Genomic DNA, 16,071 nt, shown 5'->3' with positions numbered 1-16,071 from the left:
GGCTCCTAAAGATTAAATTCCCAAATGAGTAACTGCTACCTTTCTACACACAGGTCTATCCAAGTTATTCTCATTAAAACAATTAAAAAAAAATTATAAGCTTCAGTCTGTGTCAAGATACTGAAGGCTTTCCAAAACTGATTAAAAATATTAAATGAGGTATTGAACTACATTAAAAATCAACCTTTTTCATGTATTGAAAAGTAATGGTCTATAATTTGTATTCAAGTGATTTTATTTCCAGTGAATAATAATTGTACTGCAGCCAACTTTGTGCCCTGTTTCTCTGAAAACCTCAAGGGATGTACAGAAGAGGATTTTGTATCCTAGTCAAGACACACACGCTTTGCATGATGTTGCTTCTTATTCTTCAGTTCTTACAAGGAGGCTTAACTTTGTTTCATTATGTGTTTATTTTTCCACTGATGGTTCCTTCAAACTGGTAAACACAAATGAAAGTGCATCGATATTACATATACTGATAGACTCTGGAAAGTACCATAAGCTAAATGCAAGTGCATGGAAGCAGAGGACTCGAATGCATTAGTAAGTGGGCTGGCAAATCAGGAGATTTGTAATAATATATTCTTGTTTCCTGGTTTCCTCCGTGGAACTTGAAGTTGCCTATAGTTACGTGATGTTCAAAATAAAACTGAAACGTCACACAAAAGTTCTCATCACTTCATGTGCCCCAACTCTGCAGGAGTTGGGGAAATGGTCATTTCTCACCATTCACTTCTCTACTTGGTCAGGCCAGGCAGTTTTCCCCCTGTCCTCCAAGTTTTCCTCCTCTGACTCTCATGTTTTCTCTCACACCTATAGCCTGCACTCACATCTTGCTTCCCCTATTTGCATCTTCTTCCCTTACAGCCTCCTGCAGTTCAGTTTTCAGTTCACTTTAAGCAGCTGTATAACTTGCCTAGGCCAAGTTGAAAAGTATAGGCTCTGGACCATGGTATCACCAGGAACGTTTTAAGAGCTGAAAATAGGAAAAAAAGGTGTAATGACAAAATAAGGCCTGCAGACAGAAAGTGAAGGCTATGAAAGTGATGCAGAGGGTGGTGATCAGTGGCACAAAGTCTAGTTTGAGGCTGCTAAACAGTGGTGTGCCCCAGGGGTTAATACTGGGTCCAGTCCTGTTTTACATCTCCACTGATGAACTGGATGATGGGGCAGAGTGTACGGTCAGGAATTTTGCTGATGACACAAAACTGGGAGGAGCAGCTGATACACCAGAGGGTCCTGCTGCCATCCAGAGGGACCTTGACGGGCTGGAGAAATGGGCTGACAGGAACCTCATTAAGTTCAACAAGGAGAAGGACAAAGTCTGGCACCTGGGGAGGAACGACCCCAGCACCAGTACAGGCTGGGGGGTGACTGGCTGGGCATGAGCTCTTCAGGGAAGAACGTGGGAGTCCTGGTGGACAAGCTGACCACAAGCCAGCAACACCTTACAGTGCAGCCTACACTAACCCCTGGAGCACAGTGACTGCCCTACCTAGCCCATCTCAGCTGCACACCTTTCATTTTAGCAGACATAAAGCTTCATTCCACCACCTGCACTCCAGACACCCTATCCCCAAGCTCTCTGCCCCTCTCCTGCTTCCCATATTCTCCTGGCTGCTCTTAAGCAGCTTTTTGCCACTCTCCTTTCTGTTTCCATATAGCTTCCCAGACACTGTTGTAGCCTACTTGTCAGCCTACTTTCCCTCACAATCTTCCTGTATGGCATCTCTACTCTTCCCATAGCCACGAGGGATACAAGGTCTTTCCTGGCCATCACCTTCAGCCCCACCCTGGACAAGAGAGGTCTCATTTTGCCTGCAGATGTTCACAGGACCATGGCAGCTTCTGTGCTGAGAGCAGCTTAAACCTTCTGTCCCTAATAGGGGACAGTGAACATTTGATGCAAAGACGAAGTTTTATGAGTTTGAAAGCAGAAATTTAAAAAATGCATGGAAATTCTTACAAAACTGTGCTAGGAGATGTATGATAGAAATAACCAGAATGGAAAAACATTTTGAAATAAAAAGAAGTATGATTGAAAATTAAAGGGAGGGTGGATTAGGCAACACTGACTGAAAAAACTTTCAGTCTTGGTCAATATTTCTCCCTGTAGCAATACCAGTGGGTTACCAATTTCATCCTGTGCCACTTGGGATGGAAAATGTTAGAACAAAGGAAATGTCAGGATAAAGGAAAAAAAGCTGGGCACTTTTATCACCAGGACTCTCAGCCCTCCAACATGAGATCTAAACATTGTCTTTCATTATCTCCAGTTTCAAACCCCAACACCTATAGCACCTATTATTTTTCTTCTGGTTTTTTATAATCACTTAGCTCTTTTTTAACCTACCATACAATTTTTTTTACCCACCTCCTTCAAGTTCAGTTAAATGTTTATATTATGCTATCATCAAATACTGTTTCATTAATGCTGCATCCCATAAAATCTGTGAGAAGTTGGTGAACACTTTAGCAGCTACCCTGTACCTCTCCTACCATAGTTTACATTGCCATCGTATCTAAGCAAGTTAAAGCAATCTCAAAATACGTCTACATGTACAGAAAATGCTGTATAAATCTACCCTTATGCCTCAGCATGGATTACATACAACACATGAAAGCTTTCTTTCCTGAGGTAGGTGAATTTGGAATGCAAATGGTAAATCCTGAATTTCAGACAAACAAATGATTGCCTATCAAAACTCCTTTCCAAACTAGTCCTTAGAGTATTGCATACATGCAAAGGGGGAAAATTTGAAAGATTGAGACAATTGCCACAGGCATCTTTAATTCTAACAATACTTCCCACTTGCAGATAGGAGCACAAGTCTGAAAGAGGTAATAATAGCTAAATGGATATTAGTACCTGCCATTACCTGATCTATCTGCACAATTACAGCAGTTTGTGAATGCTGAATTTGCTTATCAAATCCGGCTTAAGAGCCTAAAACAACCCCTTTTCAGGAACAACATATCACCTACATGTTGTTTGGAACTGATGGAACTTTAACTTGGAGAAAAACCACATGGGTATAATGCCTAAAAGAGCTGAGAAAAGTAATTGCTTCCAGAGAGATTTCTTTCCCAAACTGAACCGAAGAGGGAATACAACACTCAACTCCATTTCTGAACAACAGGAATTAAGAGGCCAGACAACTCCACCAAAAATTAGATTTTTCGTCTCCTTTAACAATGCCAGAAACAAAAATGTTAAGACTAAAAACATCCCAAGACACACCACAGCTGTCAAATAAGAGTAAACAATCACTATCTCCACTCTGAGAAAGTCCCAGTGATTCAGCCAAATAAAGTTGTTTAGTCCTATAAATACTATAAATGGTTTAAGTCATGGGAGCTCCACCAATCTGCACAAGAGGATGATGTGACCATCTTTGTATTGGCATACAGGCCTCTGAATACACCCAAGGAAAAAAAAAATCACCTTTTGTTCTGCCAAAACCAACCATTTCCTCCCCATCCAAAAAGCAAAACCAGAAAATCACAGACTATGTAAGTGATAAAGCAAGGTGTCCTGCTGGCATAAACAGGAGGTGAAATTAATGAACATAAAATAAGCCCAAGCAGAAATCTTCCGTATCTACTGCTGATAACAGAAATGTTGTCTAGAAGCTTTTTCAGTCATGTTCTCATACTTGTAGGGTGGCTGGGTTTCTACAGAAGGTGATTCTTTAGAAAGAAAACCTCAATCTTCTTAGAAATAGGTTTGAAACAGAAACAGATACTATGAACTAAAAGGAGAGTCTCATTGCTATATTCTCATCTATTTCACAGATCTCATATTGTTTAATTTATTTAGATTGTGAAACTACTTTGACATCATTGAGGATGGCAGAAGTACTTCTGATCACAAGCACTTCATTTAATCATTGGCAAAGAGAAAAAAGTCAATGAAATATGAACAGTTAGAATACCCATGCCTAGCAAAAAAAAAAAATCCAAATTAAAAATATCCAGATTTATATGTGGACAGTAAGGAAAAAAAATCAGTGAAATAATATACTATTAGTGCCACTGTAGGAGATGTTGCAGTTCTGAAGATAGTGAGCATTTCACTGTTGAGATATCTTTATATTACTGTGGGGCTGATATTTGCAATATAGTATATCAGTGTTGTTAAAAAAAATTAAACGTGCAAACTAACGTATTAAAAATGTGTAAAGAGACAGATGCAATTTGCAGTTCTAAGCCACCATCATCCATCCAAGGGGGGATGTCATAAAAAGCATAAAACCACTTACCTCTTCTTGCTTAGGAATGCTGAACTTGGCTATCTTTGACTTGGTCCTGGCCGAATCAGGCTTGTTAGAAGGCACTCCCCTATACGACTTGGTTGTCTCTGCTGGTAACTTCAGCTTTGGAGACTCATCAGGAGCCTGGTCTTGACCGTCCATTGGCCTTACATAAGCTGTCGGTTTCTGCTGAACCAGACTGGGCTTCGAAGCAAGAGAGGGTGGGAAGTTTTGGACGCAGTGCCCACCACCATGCTTTGCTGTCCTTTCTTGCGCTTGAGCTCCTCCTTCTGAGCTACAATTGAGCTTTGCTGGCTGCTGCACTCTGTTGACGTTGTCTCCTAGTGTGGCCCTCAGAGAGCTTTGCTGGGCAGTGTTGGAGGAGGAGGAGGAGGAGGAGGAGGAGGAAGAGGAGGAGGAGGAAGAGGAGGAGGTGGGACTCGATGCATAGCGTTTGAGTTTCTCCAGACTGGATTTTTGGTTCGCCAGTTTGAAGTCACCCTTGTGTGACTCCAGCGACCGGTGCCCATGCTTGCTCGCTCTCTGCTGGCCATCCGAAGCGGCATTGTGCCCGGCCTTCTGCCAACCCATCGTAGTGCTTTTGCTCTGCTGGGCAGGTAGGGCTGCTGGTGTGGAAGAAGTAGTGCTGGAAATGGGAGGAGGAGGCGGCGGTCTCGAGTCTGCAATAAGATGTTCATCGGGCTTGGGAAGAGACGTCTGAGGAACCCCAGGTTTTGGAACGCCAACAAGGTGGCTCTGGTTTGATCGGTCAGTTAACAAGTCTTTCATTTCATCATAGTTGCCCAGCGTATTCTGGATGCGATTCGAGAGCTCATCCCCCTTGTTAGTCTGCAAAACAAAAATTGAGTGTTCTGCAACAGTCAATGTAAGAAAAACAAAATTCCCTGCATGCTTCTGCCGAAATCCTTACTGAAGTAGCACTGTCTTATTCAGCAGCGGCGTTGAGGGATGAAATCGAAAATCCTTATTGTCTCTGAAGACACTTGTCAACATCTTAAATCTACCCTGAACTGGAAAAGCTATAAAGGGCCTTAGAGTATATAAAAAAAGAAATCTATCACTGGTATCATGCTGTAGTTAAAGTATATTACCTGGAAACTAGAAAATTTATTATTGCAACTACACAGAATGGTTTGGATTAAATCTGACCATGATAAAACTTTTCCTATAGCCCAGTGCAAGCTCTCCTTCAGCCACGAATGAAAACACTGCATTCCCAATTTCCTTCTCCTGCCTAAGTTTTCCCATGGCATCTGGGAAGCCACAGAACATCCAGTGTAAGCACTGAATGAACCCACCAGTGTAAGCCAACCAAATACTCCAAGGTGACTTGAAGGCAGATCGTGGGGCAGTGGGAAAACTACAGATGATTATGTGCCTTCTTTGAAAATACTCTGACAGGATGCTCACTCCAGGGCACTCTCCTCCTTGAAAAAAAAAAAGGTGAACAGAACCTCTCAAATTCTTCCCATTGCTCAGTGCTTGCTGTGTGCGGCAGGGGAAACACAGCCACCCTCCCTCCCCTTTAAGATTAATCATTGTCTTTAAAATCATCCATTTACTTCCTGACTGAAAAGGCAGGCGTTCCACAAAGAAATAAAACAAGCAAATAAAACATACTGGAAAAGATTGAAACCCCTTGCTTTAAAAAGCCACCATAAGCAAAAGGGTGTATCATTAACATTTATGCAGCAGAGATTTTTCTGAACCCTGCCAAGATTCAGGCATGTGATGCTCTTTGCTTTACGTTTTCAGAGGAAGACAGTAATGAGCTAGTGGTGTTCTCCTTTCTCTCTTCCAGCCATGGGGTCTGGATGGGAAAACTCCCATTGGCTTCAGAAGGGCAAGCTTTCATCTCAAGACTCTCTGTCTTAGAAGAAAACAGAAAGAAAGAGAAAGAAGGGAGTAAAGGGAGTGGGGAAGACCCCCTTAAAGTTATATAAAAAAATATAAAAGATGTAGCACAACATCAGTTACTCTGGAAAATTGGGGGTATTTTTGGTTTTAAGCCTTCAAATAAGATAAAGTCACTCAAACAAAAATGTAAGGAAAACTCCCCTAGTTCAGAAACTTTTTTAGGGTTTCCTGAACCAACCTAAATCCAAGCAAAAATGCCCTATAAATGAGTGCAGTGATTGCCACACGCTAACTTTCAGAGGACTATAGTGGAAACATTCCTAAGTCAGACAGTAAAAGCAGTCCTGTCTTCCTTGAAACTTGTCCCCTCAAATTTCAAGGACACTACCTTGTAACTACGTAAAATACATTACAGCTAGCTTTCTGACATGCATTTTTTACAATGCTAACAGACTTGAATATATAACAACAATATATATTGAAGGGAAATGGGAAGGGAAAAACTCAAAAGTGTTGCATCCGAAACATTGCTTTGCAAACTTGGAATAAGATCGCTCAACCTCTACAGCCTGATCTCTCTGCATATGAAAAAGAAATATGAAATATGCTATGAAAAGAAATATGAAGCATTAATTCACAGACAGCAAGTGGCTTAAAAAAAGGGTATTCCTTCACTTCACAGGAATCATATGGATGTCCTAAAGAAGAGGAAACTATTAATGAGTTTTCCAAAGTGGGAAGCATCACGTACATCTGAAAAGAAAGAAGATTGGAGACATACTCAGGTGTCTCCTGAGGTCAATGAAATGGCTTCTACACTTGGGCATTGCCTTGACCAGCAGAATTACTTTCCAGAAGGCACAGAAAATTTTCCTTTTACGCAGTGGATCTCTTCGATGCTTCCAGTGGATCCTCCACCCCATAGATACCTTGTAGAGAGATGTGATTTCAGCTTCCCTCTAGGGAGGGAGATGTGCCCTTGGGCCTGCACCCAGCCTGATTCAGCCAGCTCATGTGTGTGACGTTTCCATCCCTGCCAGGAGCATGGTGACAAGCTCCACCAAATGGAACGGGGCTCCTAAAGCACAGACAGCTTGTGGGGCAGCTCTGCACCCGGCTGCCTCTAGGTCCGTGTATGTAAGTGAATTTACGTGCCAAGTTTTGCCCCTGAAAAATCCAACTTCCCTAACAGAAAGTCCATTCTTTCTGATGGCTGCTATTTGGACGGGAAGTAAATGAAAGCCTAATTTCAGATTACCTGTAGACTATCACTAGCCCAGAGAAGTTAGCAGATTGTCTTCTATATGGATGTGATGTGAAGATCACACAGAGACACCTCATATTGAGACATCCCAGATAGCACAAGAATAATTGCAGCAAACCAATCCAATGCCTGTACCACAGCACGTGCTGGCAACTGGTTGGTGTTGTTTATCCCTTCTGGATACACTGGGAACAACCTGAGGTGGGAAGATTTTGTGTTGAGCTGATCTCATCCAGAAGAGTTATCCTACATCCTTTTGGGAACAAGATGGGATCTGAGGTAATTTGTTATGAACTTTAGATATAACGGTTTGTCCTATTATTTGCTCTGAAATATTGCTGGCCTTATTTAATCATTCACATAGGGAAAACGTGATCACAAAATGCTTAAGTAGGAAAAGCATTCTGTGCAAACATTTCTGACTTACAGTGCTCTGATATTCTTCTGTAATGCAAGATGTATCCATGCATTTGAAGACCGCAAGATTCAACACTTCTAAAAATACACCTGACGGTTACATGAAAGGTCATCAGAATTTTTTCTTCATTAAAAAACCTGATATGGTTAATGTGGCAAGGTATTCTGTCCAGGAAATATCGGGAATGAAACCCCTACTTTTTACGCCGTGTAAAAGACATTTTAAGTAAAAGATACTGGATTTCCTGTAATCCTCCATAAAAGGGTTGCTATGGATACTTTGAACAGGATAAGGGGCAACCCAAAGAGTCAGGATTTTTCAGAGAATCTGATGTTACAGGAGTAGTGATACATGTCAAGGTGAGAGAGGACATAAGATTTAAGAGATTTCCAGTCTGTCTTTGATTTTCAGATATGGCCTTCTGAATGGCAAATCCTTTGGCTTTAGCTCGTGTTTCTCAAGCTGTGCAGAGGAATACTGAATTTAATCAGAGCTTGCAGTGAATGTCTGCTGTAACTTCACTCCCCTCTGGAAACACCTAAAACTTGAACATGATCTTTAAAGACAGGAAGAGTGGGGTTCAGTTTTTGCTTTTGCAGAAAGGTTTCCTCTTTTGCGGTCAGCCTCTCTCCACGTTAAGATCAAAAAGCCCAAGCCACAGCTCTGCTCTGCCACACTGAAGGTTCACAAATGCTTGGATGAGTTCAGACAGCGCAATGGTCCATTGCCACTGTACGGATCACATTCAGAGTATGCCACTGCTGAAGTTCTGATGTCCAATACTGTCAGAATGACCTGTCATCCCAAGCAGCTGTGACTGTCACACCAACAGAGCTGCGGGTGAGTTATACTGCTGTCCTAGGCTTTGCCTTTCTCCATGTTTCCTTGACAAAGCCAGCTGTAGGATGTACTTCTGCAGCACCTTCTTTACACGCTTGTCCAAAATAGGGACATAATGTTTAAAGATAAGAACCATGGATGGAGCTGTTATTCTGATCTCCCCATAGGATACCCACTCAGTATCCTCCCTGCTTCTAGAGACAGCAATGATTTTTCATCCACTGCTATTAAAGTTGATGGAATTATACTGTGGTTGCATAAAGGTGCCTTCAGACATCGTAACTTAGAAACTACTGCTGTGTCCACGATACATGAAGTTTGTGCCATGACAGTCAGTACATTGGCACACAGGTAACAAAGTGCACAAAATATTCCAACTATACTACTTTTATAATATATTTGAGCTTCAATATTACCAACTGTCGGTACCACAGACAAAACAGTATCAGGGAACCAGCAAAAGGACAGGCCCTTTTTGTGAAGGGGTCTATCTGATTGGACTTACCCAATGGAAAATTATTAAGTCCCCATTGCAGCAGAGCCCTCATAAAATACCAAGACACAGCTGAAAAGCTTTTCAGGTTTTTCCCATGGCTTACCCCTTGATTGGTCTCACAGTAGACTTTTTCAAGCAGAGACTTGAGGAGTTCAAGACATTTGCCATGGTTTCTAAACGCCTTTGTAATGAATCTGAAATTCGGGCAGCTGGAGGTCAGCTTCAAGGCAGACAGAGCTGTCTTCCATCAAGGGACATGGTTTGAAAGTGGTAGATCTTTCTTTTTTATTAGGGACTAGAAACAAACAACAATCTGGAAGAACAGCAAGCTAAAAGCTGACCCTGGAGCACGGGCAGAAACACGGGAGCATGGAAGTCAGGTGCAGAAGCCAAGTGCCAGGTCCCAAGTAGGACTCCTGGAAAGAGGCACTAAAGCACCCAAAGCATCAAGGACAAGCGATGCTGTGTAGAGGGAAAGGCTTCACAACATGGTGGTTGTAACAGTAACATGGACAGTACTGGAAGGGCACCATAGGTGACACCGTAGGTGATAATGCTTTGATGCACGCAGGCAAAGTCACTGGGTTATCTGGGGGAGAGGAGCAGCCCCCATGGGATAGCACTCTGGTCCTGTTCACAAGGGCTTGGTTTGCAGGCTTCTGCAAAGTGCAGAAGATCCTGCTTGACCCTGCTAACAGGGAGTGGGGAGAGGCGGTTTTGCCTCATCACACTACTGTTACCATGAAGAATAAAACAGGGAGTTGAGACTCATAAGTTACTTCTGCCTTTGATGAGGGCAAAACATGTCTAGCAGACAAATTTTACTGGTAATGCCTACAGGGGGGGGAAAAAAAGCAAACACCAAAATATTTCATTGCATTAACCTTGGCCAGAGCATGTTTACTGTATCACTTGACCTTCACACACAATTCTAACACAATTGTTTTCATCCAAGTGTTGCAAAAACAGGGCACCATCACCTTCACCTCCTAGTTTTAATTCCATCTCAAATACTGTTAGGATATTTCTAGTTTATTTCATTCTTATGTACTGCTGAACATTATAAGAAGCTTACAAATATATATATATATATATATATATATATATATATATATAAAAAATCCGATTCTCAATGAACCATAAAAGTTCTCTGTGAATTTTGTGAGGCTAGCACTTGTGGGAGGGTGCTGAAACCTGGACAATGCCTTCTGCAGGCTGCATTTTTGTACTGTGGAATAAATAAATAAACAAAGAACCACCCAGCTGGGAAGCATCTACCTTGTACGGTTCACTGAAGAGGGAGTAACTTGTGTTAAACGCGCCATCCTCCTGCTGGGCCTCCTGATTTCTCCTTTCCCATTCTTTCCTTCGCAGCACGTTTCTATCCGGCTCGTAGACACTGCACCAAAAAAGAGGAATAGCTTTTTAAGCGTTAAGAATTAGCGGGCAACATATAAACCAGCATGAATTTAAAAGTGAAGAACTCTGGTTTCCAGACAGATGGCAAAAATAAGCAAGAACATGAATCAGATGAATGCCAGTCCAAGCAGGCTGGGGACGCTCAGGTCTCTGGGAATGCTGGTGCTTTCTTCACACAGAGAATAGATAATTAAATTCTTACAGAAGAATAAAAAGAAATCACAGGGCAGGATCTAGTCTGTGCAGAACTTCTCTGCTTGAAATGTGACAAAGGAAATATCTAAGCAACTTCGACAAAGACTGAAAGTACTCTTAAGGCAGATGGTAATTACAGCTATGAGTAAATAGAAATTATGAACATATTTCCACTTATGACATATCCTCTGAGTGTTGTATGAGAATGCTCCTTTTTTCACATGGATGTGTTTCTGTAGTGATTCTTTCATTAACTAGCTCCCTAAAGAGCTGTTAAAACTACATGCTGTAGTGGTTTCCACAGTTAGGCTGCTTCTTCTGATCTCTGTTAATCAGCCAAGTCGTGAAACTACTACTGAAACAATTCCTCTTTCTGATGGATTTGACACTATCACAACTTCAGAGCATGAATAAATGAATACTGGCACGATAGTGCATGTATTCCTGGTAGAGTGTAGCTAGAGAGAGAATAAAATCACTGCATTACACAACAGTATTAATTTTTAGAAATGAACTAGTCTGGCTTCAATATAGACATCCAGAATAAAAATTAACTTTTCCCCCACCCCCACCCCCCCAGGATTCTAGTTTAATGCACAACATAAACCAGAGAATCCTTTCCCTGAATTTCCACAGAACACAGGTTTGCACATTTCAGTCTGTTATGTTTTATTCTCCTCACAAAGGAAACCAATGTGTCTAATAAGGTTTACATGTTATTTCAGGACAATGTGACGAGTGTGCTGATTGCCTATTTTGCTTAGCTCAGCTAATGCCTTTCTTCTGGCACTGTAAATCTGTAAAGTAGAAATATATAATAATGTCATGTAAGTGCACCATGTGTTAATAAAAAAACAGGTTGTCTTGCTAACCAGCTTCCCAGTTAGCAAAACATATGTTGCATCGGCTACCCACGTGACGTTACCTAGTACGCCTCAGGCAAGGCAGTAAAAAGGCCAACAGCTATCTGATTCTAATTCAAGACTTGCGAAAGTTGAAAATACACGGGATATGTTAGATGCCATGAGTATTTAAAAGCAATGCCTTAGCAGTCAGCAAACGAACACAAAATCTTATGTTTACTTGTTAACGCTGCTAACTCCAAGTGGCCTGCAGAGAACCCTTGTGATGGGTCGGAGGACGTCTGAGGGCAGATGCCAAACGCTGAGCAGGGCTCTCAAACACAGGGGTTTATTGTGAACACAGGGTTTCGGTACAGCAGGTCGGAGGCAGCTTCCACCCACCCATTTGTTTATTCCACTTACAGGGGGTTGAGGTTTTTGGGGGTTTATCCTGTACGTGTTATTCACACCAACACCCTCTCTTTGAAAAGCAGTGTCATGAGGAGGCAATCATAGGGGTGGAGTCTTGGGCACGGAAAATGCCTTCCTCCGGGAAGAAGGGGATAGCGAAGGCCTCCCCATGGGGTCCCCGTGAGTGGAGATCGTCCGCTGCACACCCTGCCAAGGCCGGAGGCAGAGCAGTTGTCAGTTACTGCTACGTGAGCAATGGTCCTTGGTTACCCCATCATGCTGTCTGAGAGTCCTCCCATCAGTTAAGGCGGGGTAAAAGACTTTCCAACAACAAGTTGTGTGTCTAAAGTAGACTTTCTGCCACCCTGAAGAGCTGTTGTTGGATTGGGTTTTCCTGGAGTTGCAGGATCTGCAACTTCATCCTCAGCTACGTTTCCCCATCCAGAACCTCTGGGCTCTTGAGACACTTCGCATTTGGACTCTAGCCTGCAGTCAAATAGAGATGGGCAGGTCCTCTGAGATTAATTATAATACTGATCTCTACCCGGTTTCTAGGAAGTAAACAAGTGCAACATTCTTCACTAGGCCTCATAAAAATCTAAAAATGCACTGGTGTGATACTCCTGAAGTGGAAGGAGATTTTAATCCCTTTATTTGATGGAGACATATTTGATGAAGACATACAAGTCATCAGATCTCTGAACCCCCTTCCCGAAAGAGAAGTTCACTGTTGGCAATGCAATGCACAACCTGCAATAATTCAGAATGATTATGCAAATGGCAAAACCGTGTGACAATGCCTAATATGCCATCTATAAGCAGGTAAGTTAGGAATAGCAACAAGTTGAGAGGTTTCTTCCTTTGGTAATGGCAAAATCTGTAGCATTTGTGAGGCTGCTCCTTATTTGCATGAACACTGCAACAATCACATTTCCTTGAATGTATGTCACCAAATGTATTTATTTATTTTGGTTGGAGGAGAATACTGCGAACTGCTGTAATTGTCTTTATTGCAAATACTTCAGTTAATGGGAAATGAATCTTTTTAATAGTTTTCTTGCTTCATTCTTTTTTTAAAATTTGTAATTTAAAACAATCCCAAATGTACATGTACCTTTTTAATTGTTTACAGTGTGTGTCTTTTCCACAGCTAAGCCACAAAGAACAAGTTCATGAAAATCTCAAGATTTTTTCCTCACTGGGGCATGTGTGCCTATGTGGGTGATGTACGAATATATATATGTTATATACACGCTCACACATCAGTTTATTGATGAAGAGTTTTGCTAGTATGGGCCAAAATGTTGAGGCAGTTTTGCAAGACTTGGAAACCAAAGAACATGCAACTATTCATCTCTCAAAAGTCAGTGTCATTTATTTCTGTTTCATATAGGTCAAACTCCAAAAGGATGAATTTAAATGGTTTTTCAATGGTATATTGTTATTTTTAAAATGCTGCACCTGTTTCAAATTCATGCTTAAAGGACATGAACTGAAGCATGAGTAACAAGTCAAATATTTGCAAAAGTTATATATGAATAAATGTTGTATTATAAAAATTACACTATCTCGAATTTAGGACACTGCTTTAAAAACACACTTTGATTTATCTCAGCCCTGAGACAAGAGACATACTGGACATGCCAATTAATTATGTCCAAATACTGGTGCCTCAGGCTCAAAGCACCTTCAGCACACCATCACCACCACATGGTCACAGCAGCCCTACCTTCTCTGCTTCTTCTAGGATACTTTGAATAATTTCACTCTGTGCTGTTGTGGCTGGAGTAGCATTGATTTTCTTTGTAGTAGCTGGTATGGGGCCGTGTTTTGGATTTGTGCTGGAAACAGTGTTGATAACACAGGGATGTTTTCGTTACTGCCGAGCAGTGCTTACACAGCGTCAAGGGCTTTTCTGCTTCTCCCCCCACCCCACCAGTGAGCAGGCTGGGGGGGCACAAGGAGTCCAGAAGGGACACAGCCGGGACAGCTGACCCCGACTGACCCAAGGGATGTCCCAGACCATATCACATCATGATCAGCAGATAAAGCTGGTGGAAGAAGAAGAAACGGGGGACGTTTGGAGTGACGGCGTTTGTCTTCCCCAGTCCCCGTTCGGCGTGCTGGAGCCCTGCTGTCCTGGAGATGGCTGAACACCTGCCTGCCCGTGGGAAGTGGGGAATGAATTCCTTGTTCTGCTTTGCTTGCGTGCACAGCTTTTGCTTTCCCTATTAAACTGTCTTTATCTCAGCCCAGGAGTTTTCTCACTTTTACCCTCCCGATTCTCTCCCCCATCCCGCTGTGAGGGAGGTGAGCGAGCGGCTGCGTGGGGCTGAGCTGCCGGCTGGGGTTAAACCGCGACACACCCTCAGGTATTTTTACAGATGAGAATACCAATGGATTGCCAGACTTCTCAGAGTAGGTATGTTTAATAAATTTTGATCTGTTGCAATGCCTTTTAGACGATTACCTTGATGGCTCCCCACTCTTTGGCCATGCGCTAGGTAAGCGTGGCTCCCCACGAGACCAGCCTGAAGAGGAGAGCCCAGGAACGCTGCTGGTGCCTGCTGGGAGGGCGGCTGCAGCACCAGCCTCCCCACAATACTGACAGAAATGCTCATAGCTTTCTTCACGCTACTCCTGACATCAGAAGGAACGGCTTCCTTTAGTCCTTAATTAGAAATAGACAGAGACATCTCAAGGGACAGCCTAGGAGCAGAGCAATAACCTTACCTGAAAAACCTGGGACTGGATTTAATCTCCTACAAAGTCCAAAGAGTTATGTAGTCTCAGGCTAGGTTGAAAGCAATCATATAAAAAGCCTAAAGTTTTAAGTGTTGAAGAGTCTGCTTTTCTTTCTCTCTCTTTTTTTTTAAAAGCACACTACTTCTGACTCAACGTACCTCCCTCAGACATCACTAGTTGGAACAACTCAGAAAGGTCTAATCTCCACGATGAACTGGGTGGAGACAATGCACCAGCATATTCTCCTGCCCTTCAGTTTTAGGGAACGCCCAAGTTTTGCATTCCGAGGAAGATGCCCTTTTCCACAAACTAAAGCAGTGCACCTTCACTGAGGAATTACCCACCTTCACAGACGTACGGCGTGCATTAATGACGCTGCTTGACCTCTTCAGAAACCACAAAATTGCCACATCACTAAGGGGAGATTCAGGAAGGATACCTTTATTTTGCTAAGAGATCACCATCCTCCTAACAGCTGGCGTCTTTGAGGCTGTAAAAGACACGGGTAGGTAAACTGAGGGCGAGATTGCTGGTGCTGCCCTTGCCTCACATCAGTTTTTTTTCTGGGAAAGGAAAGGGGCAGCGGCTCAGGCTGCCCTACGGCACGACGGAGGAAGGCGTTACCGCACGTATACACACACCTGGCAATGATTACTGAACTTGTCATAGTTTACAGTAACCTGCGATCTCACCTTTGCCTTTCCGGACTTTCCAAGATCATTTTCCAGTCCAAAGATTTAGTTCATTATTCTCTGAATTGTGAGGCCTTTGCAACACCCCCCCACACACACACACGTTCCTTCTACCTCCCCACACACATAAATATTGTGATATAGATTTAGCAGGAGTAGCTTGTTTATTTGTAGTTAATGTTTTTAACCCAGGAGGCTGATCTCCTTCACTCCAGCAGCTACGGGTGGCACTTCGCACAAAACTTTCAGAACCTGAAGTCTAGACACATTAATAACAAAAGCAGAGCTGACGCGTCAAGCTAACACGCAACAATTTCTTAAACTGGCAAAACCACATATCCCCCGGGCTCCTGGCAGGCCTTTGCTAGGGAAGACCTAGATCCCATTTGTAATGGCTGAGCTTCTTTCCCAGCTTTTGTCGACTTCCCCATTTGTGCCCAAACTGACCCTTCTTCTCCCATAATCAGATTAAGAGGCTCCACACAAAACGCCGTCAGACCGCAACACCCGCTCCCAGCCTCACGGAAACGGTACCGTCCCCAAGCTGCCAGGTGCAGTCCCCGAATATCCCCTGGGAGTGTACAGAGCTGATCATGTTCCAAACAAACAAACAAA

The 16,071-nt window shown here is 42.7% G+C and overlaps 1 protein-coding gene across 1 annotated transcript in view; it reads right to left on the bottom strand.

Annotated features, from left to right (window-relative positions):
• The window catches only part of AFF3 (ALF transcription elongation factor 3), a 327,940-nt gene that overhangs the window by 268,976 nt on the left and 42,893 nt on the right, over positions 1 to 16,071 (bottom strand). The window contains exons 2-3 of the mRNA XM_049834235.1: positions 10,431 to 10,551; positions 4,266 to 5,105 (exon numbers count right to left, since the gene is read on the bottom strand). Coding sequence (XP_049690192.1) covers positions 4,266 to 5,105; positions 10,431 to 10,551 — 961 coding nt within the window. The remainder of the gene's footprint in view (positions 1 to 4,265; positions 5,106 to 10,430; positions 10,552 to 16,071) is intronic.

Source organism: Accipiter gentilis, chromosome 31, assembly GCF_929443795.1.
Source record: "Accipiter gentilis chromosome 31, bAccGen1.1, whole genome shotgun sequence".
Classification (NCBI taxonomy): domain Eukaryota; kingdom Metazoa; phylum Chordata; class Aves; order Accipitriformes; family Accipitridae; genus Astur; species Astur gentilis.
This window is presented reverse-complemented; position numbering and strand designations above follow the sequence as displayed.